Source organism: Ambystoma mexicanum, chromosome 1p, assembly GCF_040938575.1.
Source record: "Ambystoma mexicanum isolate Mex_15411 chromosome 1p, UKY_AmexF1_1, whole genome shotgun sequence".
In the NCBI taxonomy this organism is placed as follows: Eukaryota; Metazoa; Chordata; class Amphibia; order Caudata; family Ambystomatidae; genus Ambystoma; species Ambystoma mexicanum.
In genome coordinates, this window is record NC_090921.1 from 997244263 (window position 1) to 997270479 (window position 26217).

A 26217-nucleotide genomic window follows, 5' to 3' on the forward strand; every position below is an offset into this window, starting at 1 on the left:
GAAAGGTGCTATAGAGCCAGTACCTGTAACAGAGAGCAACAAAGGATTGTATTATCCCTATTTCCTAATCCCCAAGAAGTACAGAGGACTGACACTTATCTTGGACTTGAGATACCTGAACAAGTTCCTCAGGAAGGACAAGTTGAAGATGATCACAATTTCTCATCTTAAGGGAGAACCTTTTTGGCAAACATGGCCAGAGATAACGGTAGTTACGGATGCCTCACAGGATGCGGAGCCCACGCTGACAATCCATGGTCATTGGTCTCCATCAGAGTCCAAACTACATATCAACCTTTTGGAGCTGAGAGCAATCCGAGTTGCGATGAAGGCTTTTCTGCCCTCTGTACGGGGAAAGATTGTCCTGATAATGACGGACAACACTGTGGTCATGTACTACGTCAATAAGAGAAGAGGTGTAGGGTCACTACCACTGTGCAGAGAGGCAATGCAGGAAGGAATCTCCCTATCAGCAGTTCACCTAGCCGGGGAGGCGAACATGGCAGCGGATACTCTGAGCAGGCACAGTACAGACTCCCACGAGTGGGAACTAGCTCAGGAAGTCCTTCAAAAGATCTTCACCTTTTGGGGAACCCCTCAAGTGGCTCTGTTCATGCCAGTGTCAATCGGAAGTGCAAACTGTTCTGCTCCAGGGAATTTCCCTCAAGAGCAGCTCTAGGGGATGCGTTCGTGGTGGACTGGGATTTTCCACTCCTGTACGCCTTTCCTCCAGTCCCCATCATTCCTCAAGTGATCAGGAGGTTGAGAAAGTTTGGGAAATACATGATCCTAATTGCTCTGGATTGGGCCAGGAGGACGTAGTACCTGGACCTTCTGGACATGTCCACTTGTCCTCCAATAAGTCTACCACAAAGAGAGGAGGGTTGGGTTCTCCATCCAGAGGTCAAGACACTCAACCTTCACGCTCGGTTTCTGAAAGGTTGAGATGCAAGGTTTGGGACCTCCCAGATGACGTAATGGAGATTTTGCTTTGGGCCAATGTACCAATGCTGTTGGAATACATTATGCGACTGGTGCAGGGAAAAGAATGTAGATCCTTTTCTATGTAAAACACAGGATGTTTTATCTTTTCTGCTATCTTTAGCCTATCTGGGGCTCCAGATTGGTACTAGGAAAGGCTATTTGGCGGCCCTGTCCATATTTAAGCACTCGTCAGAGGAATGTTCGTACTTCAAAATTCCACTGGTGACACAATTTCTAAAGGGGCTCACCAACGTGTCCCCCCATCTCCATTCCATGTTCCAATTTAGAATCTTCATCTGGTTCTAAAAGTTGTAATGTGTGCACCTTTTGAACCTTTACATTCATGTTAACCTTTAAGACCGTTCTATTGGTAGCTCTAACATCCCCACGTAGAGTGAGTGAGTTTCAGGCACTTTCGTCCAAGCCACCCTTAACTATCTTCCACACGGATAGGGTTGTTTTAATGGTTAAACCTACATTTATTGCCCAAAATCATTTCTGATTTCCACATAGGACAAAACATTGTTTTGCCCTGTTTCTACTCAACCCCCCCCCCCCCCCCCCCAACCCTCTCCTGCCCCCCGGGCTCCCCCTCATCCTAGCAAGGAGGATGAGAGATTACATAGCTTGGACCTTCTTAGAGCTTTAAGTTTTTATATACTTGGAACTCTGTGTTGATGATCAGATGTGCATTAGCTATACAGGCCACAAACTGGGTCAGGCTGTCTCCAAGCAGACCTTGTCCAGATGGATCATTCTGGCCATTTCAGAATGTTACAGGTTGGCAGAGAAGGATCCTCCGGAAGGATTAAGGGTCCATTCCACCAGGGGCATGTCTACCTCTACAGCCCTGCAAAAGGGTGTCCCTATAAAAAAATATTTGTGAAGCAGCAACATGGTCTACTATCCACACATTCACAAAGCATTACTGCCTGGAATCTTCCCTCGGTCAGGATGGTATCTTTGGTATAGCAGTCCCCTACTCGGTCCATAAAAACCATTAAAAGTGTAAATTCTACTCCCTTCAAATCAAACACTGCTTTGGGAGTCTATCAAAGATGAGGAATACGTGGGAGGACATAATCCATTTGAAGAACAAGTTACTTACCCCTGATAACGTTCTTTCGACTGGATGTTCCTCCCAGGTATTCCTCATCGCCCTCCCAGCCTACCCCACAGTAGAATTTCCCATGCTATTACAGCTTTCGTTCCTTCAAGGCTGAGTAAAGTAACTCCAATAGTTATGCGGGTATTTCTGCTGTAAGGGGAAAAAAATAGAACTTAATCCAACGGATGATGTGTGTGCTATATATGCCTTCGATGCCATCATCCTCGAGGCGGAAGCCTTCAAGGGACATCAAGTCGACGCCATCGATGCGCAGCACCCTCTGCCGAAAATTATTTTCCAAAGCAGCGGAAGCTGGATAACATATCAAAGATGAGGAATATGTGGGAGGAAAATCCAGTCGAAAGAACATTACCTGGGGGTAAGTAACTTGTTCATCTCATCGAGTGTCCATCGTAAATGTTAATTCCATATACTTACAGCCAGCAGCCTTAGGGTTTGCTAACTAGTATACATTTTTCATACTTTATGTACCACCAACCTCAGACGCTTATTTCCCTGTACCCATCAACATTTTAAATGGATTTTCTTTTTCTTCACATTCCTCTGTGCTCAATTTAGCAAGGTCTCAACCACCAAAGAATGGAGTGTAGGACCGACCTCCAAGAACTTCCACATCAAGTGCAATGACTGAAACAATGCGTAAATATGAAGAAGTCACACTTGAACTCGTACATTGGTGCAGCACTGTATTTGTCTAATGTGGGGCCATTTCAAAGGTGGATGGTACTCATGGCTCCCATGCAAGACTTGGGATAAAGTGAATTAGTATGCAGTAGATGACAAAGGTTGGCCTCCGAGATAATCTGCTTCTTGTAACAGTGGTCCATTGTTACATGCAGACTCAGTTTGATTGGGTTGGCAAATAGAAGCAGCTCAGCCTGTTTTTTACATTGCCTGCCATTTTGGATTTATTTCCTGGACAGAGCGAGGACACTAAGCGTATAATCTGCTCTGCCCTTTTCGCCCGCTCCATGTAGGAAAACTGTCATGGTCTAATTTTGATGCGGACGGAGTGGCCTAAATTCAACCTGCTTCTTACACCTGTAATGCTGGCGGCTATGCGCACACATGGAGGACGTATTAGGACTTCTTTTCTGGTCGACTGTAAAAGAATTTATTTTAAAAAGGCCCAGAATCCTGGGTTCCTGTACCTTTTTGGGCACCCTGCCCAGAAAACTATCAAATTCCGCAGATGAAGCTGTGGATGTGTTTAATATACATGGCCCTTTGCCTGGGATGTGTACCAAACTTTTAACGTGCATTATGGTATTTCATCACACATGTGAACCTTCTCATGTGTCTTCTCATATGTGATATGTCTGCTGGTAGGCTTTCTTTGTTAAATTCCCTGATGTCTTATAATAAGTGATGAAAGCATAGTTCGTGAGAATGCCTCTTCGAGCACAATTACTTGCTTCCAATTTGAAAAATCCTTACTTCCAACTTAATCTCCTGTGAACTCTTCAGTGACATGTGCCCTGCTGAATGGAAATGTTTCACGTTTCCCGATGTACACATACTCTTTAGCTTTTCGCTGTCGTAGTGATCGATTTGATAAAATAGTAAAAACTAGCTGTTCCCAACATATAAAATAAGTCTTTCTAGCATATCTTAAAGGTCTGTATTGGTCAGTAAATCATAGGGTCACTTCTGTCCCCCTTATTAAATATCAGAATTACCACTGATCGCTTTCAGGAAGGGGGCCTAGGTCCCTGTGACTTACTAATGGTCATTGAGAAGGCTAAATGTATCAGATGGAATGAGAGGTATGCAGGGTATAAGAAAAGTATTTAAGTTCCATCGATCACACGGGCCTCTATGAAGTGTGTTTGTAGGCGTGCAATTGTCAAGCTTGTTCCATTACAGAGTCCCTGTGATGGCATAAGATTGCATAGTAGCATAATTAAAGCACGCTCTTTAGATTCTGAAACGTTGAGTTGGTAATTAACTGTTGGAACATAAATTAACATTTACATTAACATTAACATTGGAACTGCCGTGCCCTGTGTGAAAAGAAGTAACTTCTGAATGTTTGCGATAGTGGAAGGTGAAGGTGACTGTGTAGAACCGTGCTCATTCTATTTGTTGAAATGGTAGTTGTTGTTGGAGTGAGTGCACTTTCCCATTTGGACAGCAGTGGGCAACCTAACACTGAGAAATTGCATCAGCTGAGTACAGAAACATACCTAAGCGTCTCATATATATAGGTGGATGGGAAAGGGGATCCGCCGTATAAAAGCAGTGTACGTATTGGCACCTTTACTGTTGCCAAAGTGTTTTGTTTTCAAGAAAAACGGCTGTTTCACTTTTAATATTTTTCAAATACAACAGGCATGCAACCTTCAACGGCTTTTACCCTGGATGCGTTATACACCATTGTTTTTAATTCATTCGCTCAGTCATTCTTAAAGCATTTATTAATACATGTTACCTTACCATTTTAATTCATCATTTTTAACTCCTTTTAATTCATCCTGTGTTCATTGCATTATTAACTGCATTTTCAAGTCAATGACCATTACAAATGAACCTTTCTCTTGGCCAATTACTTGGAAATGGTCGCTGAACAATGGTTACTGATGAGCTTTTGGCTGCAAATATAATAAAAAAATGGTTACATGTGAACTTAACGTATGTAGTCACATTGAGTGCAGATGCAGTTACTATTGCTAGAGTAATAGAAACATTTGGTAAGTCACAAACACCTACATTTCACAGGTTCAAATCACTTCTCTGCGACCATCAGCCTTTCAGGTGTCACCCTCTTATTGTATGTCTGAAAACCCTGCAAAGAAGGCTTTCAGAGCCATTGTGCAGTACATCAATATACTGTGTGAACACTGCAGTTTTTCATGGCCTTAGTGCAGATAGACATATAAGCAGAGTTCAAATGCTGCACTGTTTGTATCGCATGTTTAATGCAGACACATGAGCTGAAAAACTGTAATAGGTACACTATTAATATCACATACTTCGTGTAGGCTAGTACACACAAAGGAGTGCCTCATCTGAGGACTACCTGTTATATAAAATAATACAATTCAGGATTTGTTGCCTTCTGACGTATTGCCTTCCTTCTTGCTGTGACCTAAATTGAGAAATGCATCTCTTGTGGTCTTCAGATGTTCCTGATACTTGCTCTTCCATTTGTGATAGATGAGGTGTTGGCTGTGCTCACCTCTCTCACTCTCCTCTTCTGCCGTGCTGTTAACATACCTTTACTTTCAAATTCATTCACCTACCTTCCAATTTTTAATCCATCCTTTTTTCTACAATTATGTTATTGCATATTTATGAATATTATAAAGTTGAAAATAACATTTTTGTTGATGAGAAGTAGCCCATATCTTTGCCCCACACTTAACATCATTGAGCAAAGCAGATGTTTAAAAAAACAAAAAAAACGAAATACATTTTGCAGTTTACTGATGGAGATTTGCAGTGTGCTTGCCAGCCTTCCCTGCATCTGAGCTTAAGAAGCTTTGTCCCTCATGGGACATATTATTTAGTGTCTAGAAAATATTTTTTTTCTGCCTCTGTCTTTCATTAGTTATGCGTAATATTTTAAAACTTTGCAGCTTCTTTCAGCACATTGGGTTTACCACACAGTTTATCCTGCACGGCAAATTGAGTGGTATTGCCTCCACATAATATGCTGCAGAGTATTCCAGAGACAAGTGGTAATATCTTGTAAGGACATTTCTGACATTGCAAACTCTTTTGTGATAGAACATGTTTCCTGTCCTTGCAGGTTTTGCACAAGTCTCCAGACAGAAGAAGAGGAAGAGACCAACCGGTTCCTCTCAGAGTGTGGTGCAGATCCCATGATGCGGGAACGCCTTTCTATCCTCTCCCGCACATTTCACAACCGTAAGGAAACAGTCCAGAGAGATGCCATGCTCTTCTCCGACAATATCTTTGTTGTCGAACCAGTGGTAAGATGTTGGCCTCTTTTTAGAGAAGACTTAACAGCTTAATCAGTGTTCAGTAGCTCTTGTTTCATTATTGCTTATGTGTTTGAAGCCTTGAGAATGTACTGTATTCACAGGATCCCTACTAGCCAAGAAACATTTGACTTTGAAGTTAGTCTACTCAGGCAGACTTTCAAATAGGCTCTACTAGGCATATGATCAAAACGAATGGTTTCCAGAGAATGGGATCCGTTGTTTTATCCAGGATTAAGGCATATTAAGGCCAGGAGGTCCTGTACCTGCAAGTAGCTTCATGGGACTGCTAAGGATAAGAGAATCAGAACTCCAGTTTGGGCCTTCTGTGCTAAGATCTGCTGCATAAATAATGGTGTATCAAAACATGACTCCTCTAACCACTCCACTTTGGGTCACTCCCAAATTGCAGTGCTCTTTAATGTGGTGCAGAGATCCCTCGAATTATGTGCAACTGTTGGTCCCCCTGAACCTTTGCAGTATATTCTTCCATCTAAATGCCTGTGACTTCAGATGACCTTTTGGGAGGCCTTCTCTATAAACAATAGTCACACAACAGTGTTGTACATTGTTCAAAAGTAGTATCAAGTGTTGCCTTCTTAACAAAGATGAGACTTGATTTTGGACATGACTCAAGAACGTCTAGTGTACCTCTTTGCTTGCCACCTAACAAGATACTGTATGTGCAGGGAGTTGAAAACTCATTTAATTGGTCTTCCACATCCAAACCAAGAAATAGTGGGGTGCTTTAAATCAAAACATGTAGCGTTCCACAAAAATTGTGTGAGCAGAGGCAAAAAAAAGGACATGTTAGTAGTACAGGACTCCAGTGTACATACCAGCTGTAAATCGTGTAATTAGTATGGGACAGGGCTAGGACAGAGTAGGACCATGATAAGGGTGGCATACCCTTTTGAAAGCAATAGCGTACACCAAAGGTACCTGCACTTCAACAGGCAGATGTTGGGCTCAAGGATTTTCTGTAGACCTCCTGACATGTATTCAGAAGAGGTCTGTTGGAAGATTTCCTGGAAAGGATGACTTCACCTTAGTCAAAAGGAGATCTCTACCACTGGATTGATAGCAGGTCCATGAGGAGGCAGAGCACTTGTACAAGCCCATTCAGTCTTTCATGATACCATTACAGACTCTCCCCAGAAATGTGGCCAAATCCGGCGACACCATGATACCAACGTACTGCAACATAACAAAGTGGGAAAGATAGCTATCTGCAGAACTGCACAAGTGGAAATTTATCTTTTGGGCTTTACTGGTCGAGTGATTTGAATGACTCTCAGAAGTTTCAGAGTGGAATTTTCCTGTTTCTGCTCCCCTACATGACTGACGAAGTAAAGTAGAAGAGCCAGCCACTGCTTTCAAATTAAAAGTAAATACATAGAGTAAATGAGATGAACTGTCGTCCACTAGGCAATGCATTCAAAGAAATGGGAGTTTAGTCGCTGTGGTTGAATGTTCAATAAATTGATTTCTGAATTCATTGTTGTATGGGATAAAGGAGTTTGAATAGGCACAATGAGTCTACAAACTGGTAGGTTTTTATGGGAAACTAAAGCTGTTGATGGAACTTGGTTGGGGTACAATATCTACCTCAGTACAGAGGTAAGGGATTTATAGTGGCTTGGAAAGTCTAAAGCATACTAGGTAGCCAATGTAACATCCTGATATATTTCTCTGTCGTCCTGCTCTCTCTCCTTCCCATCTGCAGGTGGGTCAGAAAAAGTGGACTCAAAAAGATAGCTGGGCCTTTTTAAGAACTTGTAAGTGATGGGTCTCTCCGGTGCATGTGCGTCCCTCCGCACGCCAGCCCCACCTTTCACCCCTATGTCACCAACTGTCCACATCGAGTTTCTGTTTTTTCTGCCTACTTGGTGGGTCAGAATTGCAGTGCTCCGGGACAACCTAATTTTTTGGGAGATTATGTTGTGCTGTTCACTCCCCTTTTTTCATTCGATTTGGTGTGATTTTCTTTCCCTTTCGATTCTTTTTTTCTTTCCCCCAGTGCCTCCTTCGGACACGTCGTTTAGCATGGGATTTAAACAATGTATCTGGTGTAGGAAGCAGTCAGCCGCTGATCCTCATCATCCCTGCGTCCGATGCCTGAGCTAGAGGATTTCAAAGGGGAGCTTTTCGGATATGGCCAAGGATATTAGATCTACTCTTTTGGAGACCATGTTGGCTGAACCTTTTGAGGTTTCAGCGCAATATATAAAAGGCAAAATATGAGCACCTGTGGTCCCTCAGTATGTGGGAACCATAGTAGCACCATCTGTAGTTACTCCAGTTACTAATGCTTCTTTGCAGCTTAGACAAGTTAATACAGCCACAGCTCTGGGGGCATTTAATATTTTGTACTGGGAGGACCTAGATCGGTTCTCTGAATTTCTTGAAGCGGTAGAAGAATTCTCTTTCTGGGTCTCAGAAGTGAAGAGGCTACAATTCAACAATTGCAGGTAATAAAGGACTTGACTGACACTACGGCATGGGCCATGACAGGTGCGTATGCATCGAAGACATGCATATTTGTCAGCAACATCCTTACATCAAGACTTAGAGGATAAGGTAATAATACTTCTACCATTTGATTGTAAAACATTTGATCTGTCCACTGATGAAGTGCCTCAGAAGTTTAAGGCTAGTATTACTGCACCAAATCTCTAAGTTCCATCTCAGTGAAGCAGCCTTACCATCAAAATGTTAGATCTTTCAAAGTTCGTTCTACGACGAGTAATAACACAACACCCTCAAAAAAGCCCTATTATTCCTCCATAAAGAAGAGGTGATACAGGCCAAAGGTTAAGTCAGGGGTTTCCCTTGCTGCTTCTACCACACAGAATCATAAAACGTCTGTTTGACTTCCATCTGAGGTGTACATTCGACCAGCTCCAATCTACATCAAGGAGCATACAACCCCAGTAGCAGGAAGAATTGTGAAAATTCCTACCGTGGGAGAACCTCACGCAAGAGGTTTGGAATCTGAACATCATTCGTCTAGGTTACCCTCTGGCCTTCCTGGTACACCTCCACCTTCTTCGCCAAAGCTCCAAAAATCACCTCTGGAGCTTCTCAAAGAGATTAAAAAACTTCTCTCTCTCTGGGAGCGATAGAATTGGCTCCCGAAAGGGGAAACGGTCTGTGGTTTCTACTCCTGCAATTTTATAATTCCAAAAAAGACAGGTGGAATTCAGCCTATATTAGATCTTTCAGATCTAAACCAATTTCTATTAGTGGAGACTTTTCACATGGTAACAGTACCTCAGATGCTGACGGTACTCCAGTAGAATGACTGGATGGCATCTCTGGAACTTCAAGATGCCCATTTCTACATACCCATCTTGAAAGAACACCGTAAAATACCTGAGGTTTACCATTGGGAGGTTTACTAACAGTACACTTGTCTCCCATTCGGGCTAAACTCAGCCATCAGAGTTTTCACAAAGTTCTGGGAGCAGTGGCATTCCACCTGCAGTTGAGAAAGGTTAAGCTCCACCCTTACCTAGACAATTGGCTGTTAAGTGCCCAATCCCAGGAAGAAGTGTTGCAGAATGTGCAGTTGACATGCTGTACGATCTTGGCTTCTCAATAAATGTAGCCAAATCAAGCTTAATCCCAACTCTGAGGATTCAGTTTATCGGAGCAGTATTGGATACTATAGCAAAGGTCTTTCCATCTTTGGACAGTGTTGTGCCAATACAAAAGATAATCTCATTCAAATGGATTGTGTCCTCCCACGTGTTCCTTATCTTTGATGTATTCATTTCCAGCTTGCTGCCCTCGGAATTCTTTTTCCAGTAGAGGGTGCTGCGTGTCGATGTCCCTCACCTCGATGTCCCTCGGAGGCCACTATATCGGCGTCAACGTCATCATAGGTATAAATAGTCGTGAGCATCGTCCATTGCTCAGTTCTGTTTTTCCGTACTTCATAAGCCTCGGAGACGTAACGCTCGATTCCTCAGTGAATCAAAAACTTCGAAATTTCGTGTAAAAAAATTGAATCTTCAATCCATGATGGCATCTTCGTCAGCTCCATCGACGCCCTGATCCGGCTTAAACAAATGCCGGGATTGTGGGAAAAAGATGTCTTGACTGATCCCCACAGGATCTGTCTATGGTGCCTGGGCCCAGAGCACCCGTGTTCAGAGTGTGAAGAATGTCTTTCCATGACAGCAAAAGCCTTGAGGGAGCATAGGGGAAAGCTGGAGAAAGGTAAGACTGTTAAATCTGCTACCCCTTCGAAATTGACCTCTGATGAGTCGAGACCGTCGTCTCCTCGTTGAAAAAGACAGCACTCCCGTTCGAGGTCTCGGAGTGGATCACACCACTCATCCACTTCGAGACACAATAAGAAGAGGTGCCATATATCGCCCTCATATTCATCCTCCAGTTCCCCAGAAAAAGTTGCTTGCCCACGAAGTACAGCTCCCTGGCTCAGTGGGAGGAATTTCGTTTGAAAATGTTAAGGGTCTTTGAGAACTCGGCCTTGCTCCCCCTCGGAGATACCTAGAGGCGATACCCCAGGTAAAAAACCTGATAAACATGAAAGCTGTGAGTCATCGACCTCGGCAAAACATACTCCTCGAGAGCGTCATGAACCCTTGAGTAGAGAAAAAGTCTCTTCGACGCATAAGACATCGACCTTACCTTTGAAATCCAAAACGGTGTCATCGACACCATCGCCGAAGGAGAAATTACCAACGCCTCGTGCCTCTTCGACGCCGTTCACACCCGAGGCATTGGAGTCTCCTTCGGGAACGTCGAGACCGGTGTCGACCCCATCAACGACATCGAAGAAAATCCCAAATCCCTCGACAACATCAAGGCCAATCTCGAGACAATATACACCTTTCACAATTACATGGAGACCTATGACGTCTACCTTGACGATTTCGAGTCTTTCTCAGCCATTGATGGCTAATATAGCCCCCTCATCACTTGAGATGGGCTTCAGGCCTCTTCCATGCGCTGATTATTTCAGGGCTTTATCTTCCATATATGAAGAAGGGGAAGACTCAGATTCAGAAAGGCCCTTTGGTCTACAATCTACAAGACCTCCTCTACCAGAGGAATTTATACCAGAAGAGGTCCGGCTAAAGGATCTGCAAGAGTCCTTAAAAGAGGCCAGTGGTCTTGATACCTTTCCAGAGATGGACTTTAGTAATCTGGAGTATAGTGACCATGCAGAAGGAAATTATAGGTTACTTATGAACAGGGTAATGGAGTTCATGGGGTGGACGACACCCATACCCACTTTTGACCAAGATGACCTAACAGACATTTTAGATAAGGGACCTTAAGAAGACCCTATAGTTCCCTTCCATAGAGCCTTACAGAAAAAAATAACGACAAATTGGGAGACTCCAGAAGTAATTCCTGCAGTCAGTAAAACTCTGCAAAATATAGGACATTGGCTACAGACCCTCCTTATGTATCTAAACACCCGACTCCAGAGAGTCTAGTAGCCCAAGCTGCAACTTCATCAGGCAGACAATCCGCATTCCCCATGATACCACAGGATCATGACGACAGGAAATTTGACGCCATGGCCAAGAAAGTCTTCTCGGCATGCAGCATGGCTCTTAACTCTGCTAACGCCACCTGCACGCTGGCAAGATTCAGTAACACCCTTTGGGAGTGTGCTTCAATGGCGGCTCACTACCTCCCCAAAGGAGTGGAGAGAGACAGCTTCTTGAATATGATCAAAGACTGGAGGGATGCAATGTGTTTGTCACTCCAAACCGGTCTGGACTCTGTTTACAGCATCAGCAGAGCCATGGCGGCTAGTACCACAATCCGCAGATTTGTGTGGTTGTGGAAATCTGGCTTTGCTTCTGATGTGCAATCCAGACTTCTGAATATGCCCTTTGACGGAACCTATCTATTTGGTAAAAAAGCTGATGACAGTTTGGAGAAGTTACAAACTTCTAAAGCGGTGGCCAAATCCCTTGGAGCTGCAGTTCGACAAACTCCACACCGCCCCACAGGTACGCCCTAGAGGGGGTAAGTCCTTTCGCTTTTACATCAGTTTTAGAAAAGGCAGAGGACAGCCAGCTCAAAGGGGCCACAGACAATTCACCCGTGGTGGACCGGGCAAAGGTACCAAGTCTGCATCCGCAGGTGCTACCTTGTGTTAGGGAGAATTCTCTGTTTAGGATGAATTTCCTAACCTAGTGAGTCCCCCAGCAGCTTTGCTGGATTTCTGGAGTTTGTTTTTTTCTCCTGCCAAGAGTGAGACTCTTTTTTTTTCCCACTCTTGGACATGATGTGTGGTGTTCCTTTGAATGTTAATGTGTTTCATGGGTTATGGGGTCTTTTACTCCATAGGGGCTCATATGTTTTTTTCTATGTGTGTTACACCGCACTAACACCGGGGCGTCATAGTGACCCCCCACCATAGACTCCATACCCTGGGACTGACTACTGTCTCCCAGGGCATGTAAAGTCACCATTGGCTTTACTAGTCCCAAATTACTAACAGAACCAGTACAAACCATCATATTGTGGACGTACTGGTAGGGGCAATTGTCCCGTCCCCCCTCGTCGAGTTTTGGCTGGTGGCAGTGGATACTACTTTTTTATATTCAACCGCTAATATAGCTCTATGGGATTTTCCCATTGTTCGAGGCTAATACTTTTTTAACATAGCCTCTAACATACCGCTGGTTTATTTATTTAATATTAATTCACTGGTTGGTATTTTCTGCCAGAACTCGGTTTTAAAATGGCGGTTGTGTTCGCCTCTGTAACTCCAAACCAAAGGTCGAGCCCTTTGTTCCACTTTTGGCGGGCTTCTACACAGAAGCCCTCCAAAGTGGTGCCACTCTGTCTGGGCACCACAGGGGGTGTGGGAGGGGGTTTAGGCACCCAGGACTGAGTTGCCTTGGCAACTCAAGTCGCACTCTTGTGTGATTGGCCTAAGTGGTGAGCCGGCCGGCTCATCACTTAGCATGTTTGATTGACAGCTAGGCTGAATGAATGGGGGTTTCTTGCCTAAAAGCAGGGCTTTTGGGACTGGAACTTCAGAAGTCGCCACAGGACCTGAAAATCCGACGGTGGAGCCCTGCTGAACCGACTCACCACTTCACGACGACAGAGGAGATCTCCCGGCTGGAGAGTCTTCTTCCCTTGACTGGTGGGCACAACCAGTTTACCTTCTTTGCTCGCATCCCAGGACGTCTTGTGGTCGAATTGCCCGCGCCAAGCACCCCGGCAACCGGATAGACACTTACCACTGGACCGCAAATAAAAGGACTGCTCCTTTTAATTGAGAACTCCGCGGCTGGTTTCTTCCCTGGTAGTGCAACAGACTCCTGTTTTCCTCCACAACGAGATCCTCTCTTCCCCCGGATGAAGCACCGACTTGCACCTGCTGCCAGGAACCACTGCCCCCTCTGGAGCGTTCTCACCATTTTTAAGGTACCGTGTCCGCCAGGCCTCCCTTTCTAAAGATTGCTACAAGGTAACAATAATCCCTTAACCTTCTGGACTGGGCTGGCCGCCTTGACCATCTAACTGGTCCCTTTCTATTGGTCCAACTCGTTCTGAACCCTTGCAAGACTTTTGGGCACTTTCAACCGTGTGACCTTGGACACATTTTGTCCGGAGCCTCTTAAAGTGGGTCCGGCCTTGTTAACTTTGACTTTACGGTTTTAATCTGCCTTCTTCTCCTACTGTGTTCTTCCGAAAGTGTTGGGATCTGTTTCTATCTTTGCTCTGCCTTTCTCTCCCTTTTTAACCGATTGATTAGAATGCCATCTTTGTTAAGCGCTCACCGCTGTCTGAAAATAAGTGTTGCTTTACTTAAGACTTGTCTAAATAATCGTTGAAGGGAGTGTATATCTTTTAGTGACCGTGTTTTTGAACTGCTTAATATTTGTGCCAGTGTGTTTAACTAGATGTGTTTTTAAATAAATAATTAAATCTCTTTTACAACAAGCTCTCGTCAGTGTTTGCTTGTTCTGCTGTGTTCTTTTGACCTATTGTGAATACTCTGTATACTGCCTAACTCTTCTTGAGAGAAGTCTGACTGCTCAGCCACAGCTACCAGGTAAATCTGGGTGGTACAGACTGCTACCAATTGGGTTTACTGCCAACTACCTGTAGTCTTAAATCTTTTGCAGTGGTCCCAGAGGGAACTGCACAGGTTTCTGCCTAACACCTTGCCTTCAGCATCTGCGTCAGCTGCTCCAAAACCCCTCTGAGGTCTTACTACACAAGACACGGTCTGAAAAGCAGATGGGAAACGGACATGGGCCGGGAGATAACAAGTGGAGAACGGGAGAGGGCCCTAGCGCATCCTGAAACAGTCTCCAGGAATCACAGATTTAGACAAATTCAACTGAACCTCCTACATCGAACATACTTAACCCCATCCAGGTTGACGAAACTCAGCAAATCACCGCACTCTGACTGCACCTGGTGCGGGGCGAATAATGCGGACCTGATCCACATGTTTTGGTCGTGCACCACAACACAAGCCCTGTGGACCGCTGTACAGCAGACAAGAGAGAAAGCTGGGTCGACTGGGTACAAATGGACCCCAGACGAATGCCTTCTGGGAACATACCCCAGGCCAGCCAAACTTAAGCATCTAGTCAAATGAATGGATATTATGTGCATACTGGCAAAAAGAACCATCGCAATGTCCTGGAAAAAACCTGCAGGACCCCAACAAAAAATATGGCACAGGGAATTGGAACGCTGGGTACAGGCTGAAACAAAGGCATGGGAAGACAGCGTAGCCAGATCGACGGATGCCTCGAGCATGACCCTAGCGGCCTGGAAAGAACTCACAGGATCCCTGTCTCACCCCTCGGACGACAAGCCCCCATGAAAGGAACAAACCCACGGAAAACAGCCCTACGACCAATGTCACTGACCCCCAGAGCAACTAACCTCTACCTTACTTGGTTCCTACAAGCTCAAGCCCCCTCCGCCCCCTATCACCGGCTTACTTGACCCCTCCCGAACTGACAATCCGTGCTATCGTAACGGACGGAACACTTGGAGACAGTTAATGTTGAATTGTTAATTTGTTAATGTTCTATTACGAAATTCACATCATCCTTTAACTATGCACATTTCTATGTCAAGCTACTGTAATAACATTGATAAATGTTAATAAACAAATTTAAAATGAAAATTACTACACAAGACACCAGAAGGAGGCAGGTTAACTCAACATCTGACAGAATGGCAGGCTATTACTTCAGATGCTTGGGCATTGGAAACAGTTGCCCAAGGTTACTGCCTGCCTTTCCTACACACTCCTCAGTCATCCACCGGGGAAGAACTCTTTGATGTTTCCAGACCCACTCCTTATGCAGCAGATTTTGGACCTGCTAGAGAAAGGTGCTATAGAAACGGTACCTGTAGTGTAGAGGAACAACGGTTGGTACTCCCCATATTTCCTAATTCTGAAAAAGGACGGAGGAATGAGACCCATCTTGGACATATGAGAATTGAACAAATTCCTCAGGAAAGACAACTTTATGATGGTAACCCTTTCTCAGATCCTTCAGGCCCTCCAACTTTAGGATTGGTTGGTATCTCTGGACCTTCAGGATACTTACTTTCATGTGCCAATCCATCTCAAGCACAGAAAGTACTTGAGGTTCACCATTGGCAGCTCTCACTATCAATTTCGGGTTCTGCCATTTGGGCTGACCTCTGCCCGAGGGGTTTCGCCAAGCTAATGGTGGTTGTGGCAGCAAGTCTCGGGGGGGAAGGTGGGGGGGGGGTGAGGGCGAGGACGAGGGGAGCAATTCATAACTACCCCTACCTGGACAACTGGTTGATCGGAGCAGTGTCCCCGGAACAAGCTCGAGATCATCTGGATTATGTTTTTTTTTGTTTTTTTTGTCGTTTTGCTTTTATCAATTTTATGATTTTGCAAAGTGGTTTACTTCATTTCATTTCTCTTCAATTCTGTGTTCTTTTAGTTTCAGTTTATCATTTCGCCACCATTACTTTAGGCGGTCGAGTTTGCTGTTAGGAGTTCTGTCTCCTTTTTTGCGCATTCGTCCAAGGCGGCTTTTAGTATTTTTGCCATGGCTATGGACCACGAAGTCCTTGACCCACTCATTAAGCGGGACCACCACACTTCTTCGTCATACTGAGAGAAAGGTTCCAGTAGAGGGCTGAGAAAAGCTCTTCTCCATTTGATGGTCATTGGGCAATTTAAGAAGAGATGTTTCACTGACTCCTTTTCACATTGAATTTTGCACAGATGACAATGGTTTGTAGCAGAAAGGCCCCTTATTATCCGGACTTCAGCCTAGCCCTTAGGAGGGTTGAACGTAGAGCTCTGTCCGGAAATCTTTTGATTATTTCGGTCGTAGCATCCAATTTGTTTGGTTGAGAGGACAGGTGTTTTAGAAGTTTTTTTTTTTTTTCCGCAGTTGTTTGGGTTTCAATCCAGTCTTCCTGGTCCATTTTCTTTTTTACTTTGGTTGGATTTCCGATCAGTGTCTCTTCTGTGCATGTGATGTTATCTAGGGTAGTTCTTTGTTTGGATGACCATATGGTCAGCATCTTGCAGGTGTCGTTGTTCATTTCTGTATTTATCAGGTTGTAAAGCTGGGGCGATTCAGGCATAAGTATTTTCCTGAAGAGTGACATTTCTCCAGCCTCTTTAGCTGCTTTCAGGGATCGGAGGCCTAGTTCTCGTCTGATGCCTGGGATCGATGTCTAGTTCGGAAATTGGAGGACCCTCCGCCAGAAGTACCCCTCCAATTTTCCCCATATCGCCGTAGGAAGATTGGGCAGGGCTTCACCTCCGTAGACCAGGCAGGGGACCACCTTTCCTTTGTAGAATTTCAGGACCGGTAACAGAGAAAACTGCCCTTACTTCCTGTCGATGATCCGTGCCTGTGTAGTTAGCTTTCGTGTTTTTTCCCACAGGTGTTTCTGCATTGCGACTTCTGATTTGGAGCTATAAATCATCACACCGAGGTATTTGAAGTTTTTAATGACCTCCAAGGCTGCTTTTTCGATATGCCAACTCGATTTTTTTTTGGCTTCTTCCCAGGTGGTTTTTCCATTATCAAGATTTTCGTCTTTTCCTTGTTAATCTCCAGATTATTTGCGGATATATAGGAGCCCAGATTATCTAATTGTCTTTGGAGACCTATTTCTGTCTGGTCAAGGAGGATAATGTCATCGGCGTAAAGAAGTCGAGCTAATGGTGTTTGGCCGATTTTTGGTGGGAAAGTTCTTATTCGGTTTGCACTTTCTTTGTAGACCCCCCAGAAAAGAGATGAACAAGGCCGGGGCCAGGGGGCATCCCTGCTTGACCCCTCGGAATGTTGGTATAACTTCAGAGAGTAAGCCTTGGTGGTTCAGTTTAACTCTCATGGAGGTTTCTGTGTGAAGAGCTTGGATGGGTTCCAGTAGTGATGTCGGGCAATTCCAGGCGGACAATTTGGACCATAGCATCTCTCTGTTGACTTGGTCAAAAGCCTGGGTAAGATCTATGAAGGCTAAGAAGACCTTCCCAGAACCTTCCATGAGTTTGCTCTTCAAAATGCTGAGGATCAGAATGTTGACTTGAGTTCCGCAGTTTTTCATAAAGCCCGCTTGGAAAGGGTCATTGCATTCAGCCGATTTAGCCCAAGTTTGAAAGCTCCTTTGTAGAAACGAGCCATAGATCTTTCCGATGGTGTCCAGCAAAGAAATCGGGCGGTAGTTTACAGGAGCCGACCTGTCTCCTTTCTTGTATATGGGGGCGACAACTGAGGTGGACCAAGAGGCTGGAATTGATCTGGACAGGGTACAGTTCTTAAAGACTTGACTAATGAAGGAGGCCCATTCTGACGGGTGGTTGTTCAAGTCGATGTTGGTAATTCCGTCGGGTCCCGGAGCTCTTGATGATTTTAACCTTTTTATAGCTGACATGATGTCTTCAATGTCGGAGAAGTCCTCCCAAACAGTATAATCCAATGGCGGGACTGTATTGAGAGCATTCGCCTCGGGGGGGGTTTGAAAATAGAGGAGAAATGAGTTGTCCAGGCAACCTCTGCGACACAGTTTGATGTTGAAGAGGGCATGTGGTTGTCGTTCTTTTTATCAATTGCCAAAAGGCTCCCAAATTATTATCTGCCAATTTCTTTAGCATTTCTTCGGTGTCTTATTGGTATAAGGCTGATCGGTGGAATCTTAGCCAGGATTTGTAGCTTTTTTGCTCTAGCAAGTAGGTTTTCACTGCGTCACTTGTTTTTAAATTTGCTGCTTGTCTCTTCAATTTCCGGAGTTCTCGCCTTTTGAGTACTAGCTCTAAGTTGTACTCGTGCAGCGGGTTGGCTGAAATCCCTGCTTTTTTTGTATTTTTGAGTAGTATGGAATTAGCAGAGGTTGGTAGTCTGCTAAATAATTTAAAGGCCCAGATTCTCTGTACTGTTGCCTTTTGTAGTTTCTCGTCAGTTCTCTGATCCTTTCACTCGTAAGTCTGAGTCAGTTTTCTTGAGCTGTAGGTTCCGGGGCATCAGACAGGAATACTCTTGTGCTATGCTCCGACGGCCAGCTGACTTTCAGGATGTTATGGTCGCTAGCAGCGGTCCGCAATATTTCGAATGAAGCCATCCGGGTTAACATTCCCTCTGATGTAAAGATGTAGTCTATAGTCCCCTTTTGCGTGCCTCTTTCCCAAGACGGGATAAGGTTTGCTGGGAGGAGGGCCTCCTCAATGTTATGAAGGTTTCTGGTATTCATTAGTGTCTGCCATTTCTCCCCTCGGGACTCAGCCTTGATTTTTTTCTCTCAGACGATAGTTTTTTGTCCCTTTTTTGGGCACATCGCGTTTAGGTCACCACTTATTATAATTTGCGCCTCTTCTTGGGCTGCTAGAATTCCATCGATCTCTGTTTCGATGATATTAAGAAATTTCTCATCCGTGATAGACTGCGGGTTCCAGTACGTAGTGATTATGGCCAGCCATTGGGTCTCCTTTTGTTTTTTATTTCTGTTTGTGTTTCTCGGTCTTTGATTCAGAAGAGGGAGCCCATTCAACAAGCACTGCTAGGTGGTTTTGGGTAGCGGCCAGTCGTGTCTTGATTGTAAGACCAACTCCATTCCGGACTGCTACCAAAAGACCGGAGGACGGACGCCCCAGACGACCCTTGCTGGCAGGTGCAACCATGACAGAAAAGCCATTGATTCCTGGTTTGTCAAGGAGCCATGTTTCTTGTAGCGTTGCAACCATGACAGAAAAGCCATTGATTCCTGGTTTGTCAAGGAGCCATGTTTCTTGTAGCGTTATGTCGTATTCCGCAAGGTTGACTTCACCTGGTCTTGTAAGGTGGAGGAAACCTCTTGTGTTCCAGGACATCATTGTAATATCAGAGCGATCTTGAGTCGTAGTGTGAAGCTGCTGAAATTGGAAATTGGATCGTTTCTCTGTTTAGCAGACTCACTGGTGTTGATTGCTATTTTTTCATCGAGGACTTCGGCGCTTTGGGCAACCATGCTAGCAGTTGTTTTATGGGAGCAAATGATGACGAAGTGTTTGAGGATTGTGGGGGTGACCTCACGCTCGTCTCTTCATTTGAGATGACGTACATGTAATCTCTTGATGTTTTAGATAAACCTTGTGGAACTGGGCTTGTGTTTCTTTCTTCTCTTTCTATCGCCGCAGGATTTTGGTTTGCTTTTCTTTTTGGACCGGAGCCCTCTTTGCCGAAGTCAAGTGAGGAGTACGTCCGTTGGCTTGTAGGTTTGACGTGATCGCGGGTGCTCCAGTTGGTTTCTATTGCGGATTGATTTTGAGTGGACCGCGAATTAAGCGCGGGATTGGTTTCCTTTTCTGCTGTACTTGTCCATTCTGTGATGGTGTACCCGCATTTGCGGAGGTCGCTGGAGTCGTCTCTTGAACCCCTCCTCACCGCGTGGATTTTTACGTGGAGGAAGACCTTAGCCCTGTGTCCTTTGTGGTAAGGTTCCACTAGCGTTAGGTCTGCCGTTGACAAGTGTTTTAAGTTTTTAGAGTGTTTCAGAATTTTTAAGACCGTTCCTCTGTTCAATGTTATTGCTTCTGAGATTTGTGGGGTCTGTTCAATCTTGAAAATGTTGGACGGAAGGAAGTTTTGCTGAGGTCTGTGGACTCTTGAGGAAAATTTTAGTCTGTTGGGACTATTTTGTTTTTTTGGGCTGTAACGTCTTCTTGGACTGTCGGGACTTCTTCTTTGCTTGTGGTAGCCGTTATCCATTGATTCCGCTTCTTTTTGGCTGTATTTTGTTGGAGATAGACGGTTTCTCATTTCTTGCGGGCCTCTCGGGTTTCTGGGGGTGTTAGCTTGGGACTCTTCCTTGCGAGGGCCACTCTGTCGTCTACGTTTTTTCGGGAGAGAAGAGACGGGCTTGTTGCTTTTAGTTGGCGTTTTTTGCTTTCCAAAGTGCCAGTCCTGTGGTTCGACTACACTCGTCGGCGATAAGTGGATGGTTAGGTTCATAAGGTTATCATCTCTCATAAAGTCCTCCGTTGTGATTGGGGACTTTCTTTGGTTTGCCTGGTTAGAGGTTTCTTCCTGAGAAACACCAGATGGTACTGGTCTCGGAAGTTCGTTATCCTTGTGGGCTTTCATTTTAGGCCTGACTGAAGGGCCCGTTTGAAGCGACTGGGGATTTGAATCCTTACATTCACGGTACTCTGTGGTTTTGTCGGACTGTAGCGACACCTTTGCTGTCTCCACCTTCTTTGGAGACGTTGACACACCATCCACAGTTTTCCTCTGGATTCGTGCAGCTTAGCAGGTTGCCCTTTTGATTATAGGTGCGAGGTAGTGGGCCCCCGTAACCCAGTTTCCGTCAAAGGTAAGTTAGTTAAGACCGGGAGAGCTGGGAAGGACAGGCTCTTTTTTTGTTTGTTCTGAGGAACAGGAGAGTTGACAGAAGACAACTTGTTGGCCGCCAGTTGTTGGTTGGATGTCAACTATTGCCCAAATGGGAAGGCGGTTTCTGTTTGGGAGCCTTGATCTATGGAATCTTTGATCTCAATGGGTCTCTGGCTTGACTGCTTCGATATGGTGGCCGATCTAGTGGCCGTGAGCAGAATTTTATTGAAAAGTTTGGAGTCCAGTTTTTCTTTTGCTGCAATATAACCTTCCAGGTAGATCAGTTTTGTATGAGTCATTGCAAGCAAGGTTGTTTGATCTTTGAGTGAGTCACTTATTGCAAGGGCGATGGTAAGTGCCGACATTAGAGTTGCTATGTCTAGGCGCTTAGGCAGTGATTCTTTCTGAGTTTCATCCTGTTCCCGCTCCCCTGGTTTACTTTTTCTTCTTGGTGTTGCTAGGGGCGGTGTCAAGAGGAGGGGGGGGGGGTTTGCTCCCGACTTTTTCCTTTCTCTCCAACTTGAGTCCTTAGCGATTGGAGATAAATTCACTTGTTGTGGGGAGAGGCTTTTGGGGGAGCTGGACTGGTTTCCCCTTGCGTTTCCCTGATTTAAGGACGCAGAGGGGTGTTCTGTTAGAGATAGAAGTTCCCTCGCACTCTCTGCTTGTGCCATATTAGGCGAGAGAAATTGCAGCAGCAACAATGCGGTCGGAGTAGGCAATGGCAAAGGGTTCTGTATAAGAAAGTTAGGGGTGACAAGCCCCAGGGCTTTACAGATTGTGTGGTCCGTAGAATTAATAGGAGATGATGGATTTCTGGGGGCTGGTGAGGTTATCGGGCGCAAGGGCGACTGATTTGCCCCTCCTGCACACGGAAAATTAGGCAGACATTTTGCTTTGTTGTAATTACTGAGGTCAGTTAAGGCAGGCATGCTTTGAATTGGAGCTGTTGAGTGCTCAATGGTCACTTCTAGTATCTCTGCATTTGTGAGTTCTTTTAGGACGTCATACTTTCTTTTCCCTTGGCTCACAAAGTATTCCTTCAGGGAATTGTTTATCACTGTTTTAGACAGTCTTCAGAGCAGATGTTTTTTTTTTTTGTTTTGGGCATTTTGCTGAATGGTTTTTGGTTTTTTTAACACTGCTGAGTGTGCCGCCTTATGTCCAAACCTTTGGAGGGGGAGTCGCAGAAGGCGAGATGGAAGACTCCGTAATGTCCAATTCTCCAAGGGAGTCGTCTATTTGGACACTAGATTCCGAGATCGGAGCGCGTGGCCTTCGCCCTTCCGACGTTGCCTGCTTGTTTTCTTCTGGGCGCCACTTGGCTCCGCCTTCACTTGGAGGCGGAGTTGCATTTTCGGAGGCGTGGAATAAAGCCGCCGTCCGCCTCTGTTCCGATGACGATCCCTGCCCCTCCACTCTCTCCAGCACCACTGGCGCAACAGTGAAGTCGAAGCCCAAGACTCCGACCGGGGCCTCAGTGGATTCAGACAGCGAATCACGAGAACCCGTTGATGGCGGCGAAGAAACAGTGAGTGGAGGTCGGTTCGTGGGCTCCATGACGTGATCCTGACACAGCTCGTACGCAGCCCCGGCGGAGCAACTCGGACCGGCAGGCGAGTCCCTCGCAGTCCGCCCTTAGGCAGGCTGCACTGGGGGCGAGCCGGGAGTTTGCACCCCCAACGGATTGCACCGGCTGTGGAGGCACGTCATTTGCAGGGGTCAATATGCCGCTCGATGTAGCTTCGATCTCCGTCGGAGTACCCGACTTGGTAGAATCGGCCAAGGTCGAGACTTCTGGAGCAGATGTGGACTGGACAAAGGCGGTAGGAGACCCCGCTCGGACGATCAATGCTTCTGCTGGTGATAGCCCGCTGATTGTTCCTGAGGTACTAACACCCTTGGGCTCATTGGTGAGGGATAGAATCAGAGGCGGGCAACCTCGAGAGCCTGGGGTTAGTCGGGTTGAAGTGCCCCTGGTTGACTCTGATCTGTTATGGGATACGCTGGCACTCCGCATCCAGCGCCGGTCTTCCTCCTGGTCCGACGGAGGTTTCAGTACCATAGTTGGGGGGCTGCTCGTCCTGCCCACAGACTGCCACATACTGCAGCTACTCAACTCTGCTGCCAACTGGATTATGTTTGCCACTTCCTCCACAAGATGGGCTTCTCCCTCAATTTCAAGACTTCCCATATGAGACCAGCACAGAAACTCCAGTTTATTGGAGAAGTCCTGAACACATTCCTGGGAAAAGCCTCGCCACCAGAGGTGAGGCCTCAAGATATTCTACAGATGGTGACCAGATTTCAAAATGCCCAACATCTGCTGGCTTACTACTTTTGAGGTTGCTCGGCCTCATGGCATCCTGCATTTTTCTAGTGCCAGAGGCTCGCCTGAGAATGAGTTCTCTCCAGTGGGTTCTAATGAACCAATGGTTGCAATTCTCAGGAAAGATATGAAATCTCCTACAAATTCCGAACTGAGTCGCACAGGACCTTCAGTGGTGGGCCTGTCGGGAGAACCTCTTGAAAAGAGAACCATTTTGGCAACCATGGCTGGAGATGACGGTAGCGACGGACGCCTTACTCGCGGGGTGGGGAGCCCATGCCAACGACTTGACCATCAGCGGTCGTTGGTCTCCATCGAAGTCCAAACTACACATCAACCTATTAGAGCTGAGAGCAATCAGGCTAGCACTGAAAGTTTTCCTGCCATCAGTACAGGGAAAACATTTTCTGATAATGACGGTCAACACAGTGGCCATGAACTACCTCAACAAAAGAGGAGGCGTAGGGTCACTGCCACTGTGCAGAGAGGCAATTCCAGTTCTGGACAATCTGCAATTCACCTAGCCAGAGAGAAGAACACAGCGGCAGATACTCTGGGAATTAGCTCAGGAAGTCCTTCAAGAAATCTTCACCCTTTGGGGAACCCCTCAGGTGGATCTGTTCGCAACGAGTCTCAACAGGAAATGTGAATGGTACTGCTCAAGGGAATTTCCCCCAAGAGGAGCTCTAGGAGATGAGTTTGTGGTGGACAGGGAGTTTCTGCTTCTATACGAGTTTCTTCCAGTCCCCGTCATTCCTCATGTAATAAGGAGGTTGAGAAGATTCCGGTAAACCATGATACTAATTGCCCCAGACTGGGCCAGGAGAACGTGGTACCCGGATCTTCTAGACCTTTCCATCTGTTCTCCGGTTCGTCTTCCACAAAGAGAGGATCTTCGAATGGATTGTGTCCTCCCACGTATTCCTCATCTTAGATATTCAATATCTTCAGCTTTGCTGCTTCCGAAAAAAATGTTCTCCATGAGAGGGAGCTCTGTCTGAGGTTGCGGCGTCTATGTCCCTCGGAGGCCGCCGTCGAACGTCAATGTCATCCGTAGTATAAAAGGCTCAAGCTGCGCCCGTTGGCTTCAGTTCTGTTTTTCCGATAGCTTACGCTTCGGATCAAGAAAACGGCACTTCAGTTCTTCGAACTATGTCTTCTTCGTCGAATCCTTCTATGCCTAAAACTGGCTTAAAAAAATGTCAGAAATGCAGGAAGTAAATGTCGATTACCGATCCCCATCGAAATTGCCTCTGGTGCATGGGTCCAGACCATCAAGTGGACGCGTGTGGTTCCTGTCAGGCAATGACCAACAAAGACCTCAAGGAACGTAGAGCTAAACTGGCAGTGGGGGAGGAATCCTCGAAGTCTTCTGCGAGAAGAAAGAAAGACTCGGCTGAGTCGATTGACAAATGTCACAAATCAAAGAAATCAAGGTCGAGGAGTCTGTCTAGGAAGTAGTCTTCCTCTTCTTCAAAAAAATTTAAAAAAAGGCGAAACTGGTCTCCCTCTTCCTCTTTGACATCTTCAGAAGCAGAGGTTATCACCTGCCCTTCTAAAAATAATTCCCCTAAAAAGTAGGAGGCCTTCAGAGCCTCAGTGATGAAAGTCTTTGAGTATGTGGCCCAGATCCATTCAAAGAAATCTAGTGAAGACAATGCCCCTGCTCATACTAAACGTGACAGTGGAAGATCAAAGACAAAAAGAGAAAAATCCGACGAGAAATTGTCGAGGGTGTCATCGAGGGAAACCTCCCCGACGCCTCATAAAAAACACCTACCAGTGCATAAACCCGCCTACCAGTGCATGAATCGTAGGCAATACTCGACAAAATGGTGCCGAATACCCAACCTATATCGAAGGCTTCCTCAACGCCTCTATCGAAGGCGACAGGGTTGAAGGCATCGACAGCCCACTCGAAGACTTTTTCATTGAGTACTCCTTCGACTTTGTCGAAGCCTGTGTCCATAACATCAACGCCATCAACGCTTTGTTGAGGACATCGTTAATTCCAATACCCAAATCGACTCCCTTATCGAAGCCAAAGTCCATGCCAGCGGAGAAGAGGTTTCATCCCGAAACTAGACAGGATTTTTTCAAATCCATGTCTTCCATTTATGAGGAGCAATCCTCTGAGGAGGACGTTTCACCGGCTGGTGTTAAGTTTGGAACAAGAGAAGTTCCTGAGGAGTTAATTGACCCTCATTCTAAAATGACTGACCTATGTGAGTGTCTGCAGACAGCAAGTGGTCTGGACACATCTCCTGAGGTAGATTTTAAAAGACCTGACCCTGCTGATCACGCAGACACTGGATACAGGAGACTGATGAATAGAGTTACAGAATGTATGGGATGGAACAGGAATTCCCCTATTTACCAACAGGATGACACGACGGACATCCTTTCTGGAGACCCTCAACAGGATCCCATACTTCCTTTTCACATAGCTCTACAAAGGCAGTTGATGGCTTCATGGGAAACCCCTGAATCGGCTCCTGCAGTAAATAAAACATTCACGAGTAAATACAGGCCCTCTTCTTCAGACCCTGAATATTTAATTAAGCATCCATCACCTGAAAGTTTAGTGGTCCAGACTGCCACATCCACTAGGAATTCTGCATACCCTACAATACCCCCAGATAGGGATGACAAAAAAGTTGATGCATGGTCTCGTAAGATTTTTTTCTTCGGGAATCATGGCATTAAAATCAAGAAATGTGACTTGCAACCTTGCAAGATTCACATACAACCTGTGGGATTGTATGACAGCGACAGCTTAACATATCCCTGATGGCGAGGAGCGTGAATAGTTCCTTGCGATTGAAAGAGATGGAAAGGAGGCTATGGGGGAATGCCTTCAATCAGGTCTGGACACTGCTGAAAGCATCAGTAGGTCCATGGCACCTAGTGCTGTCCTACGCAGATTTGCGTGGCTGAGAAAGTCAGGGTTTGCACCGGATGTACAAGCCAGACTTCTCAATATGCCATTTG

General features: G+C 45.6%; 1 protein-coding gene across 1 annotated transcript in view; it reads left to right on the forward strand.

Moving 5' to 3' along the window:
- The window catches only part of HYDIN (HYDIN axonemal central pair apparatus protein), a 3273799-nt gene that overhangs the window by 525555 nt on the left and 2722027 nt on the right, over positions 1–26217 (forward strand). Inside the window, exon 9 of the mRNA XM_069654775.1 lies at positions 5865–6048. Within this exon, the coding sequence (XP_069510876.1) occupies positions 5865–6048 (184 nt within the window). The remainder of the gene's footprint in view (positions 1–5864; positions 6049–26217) is intronic.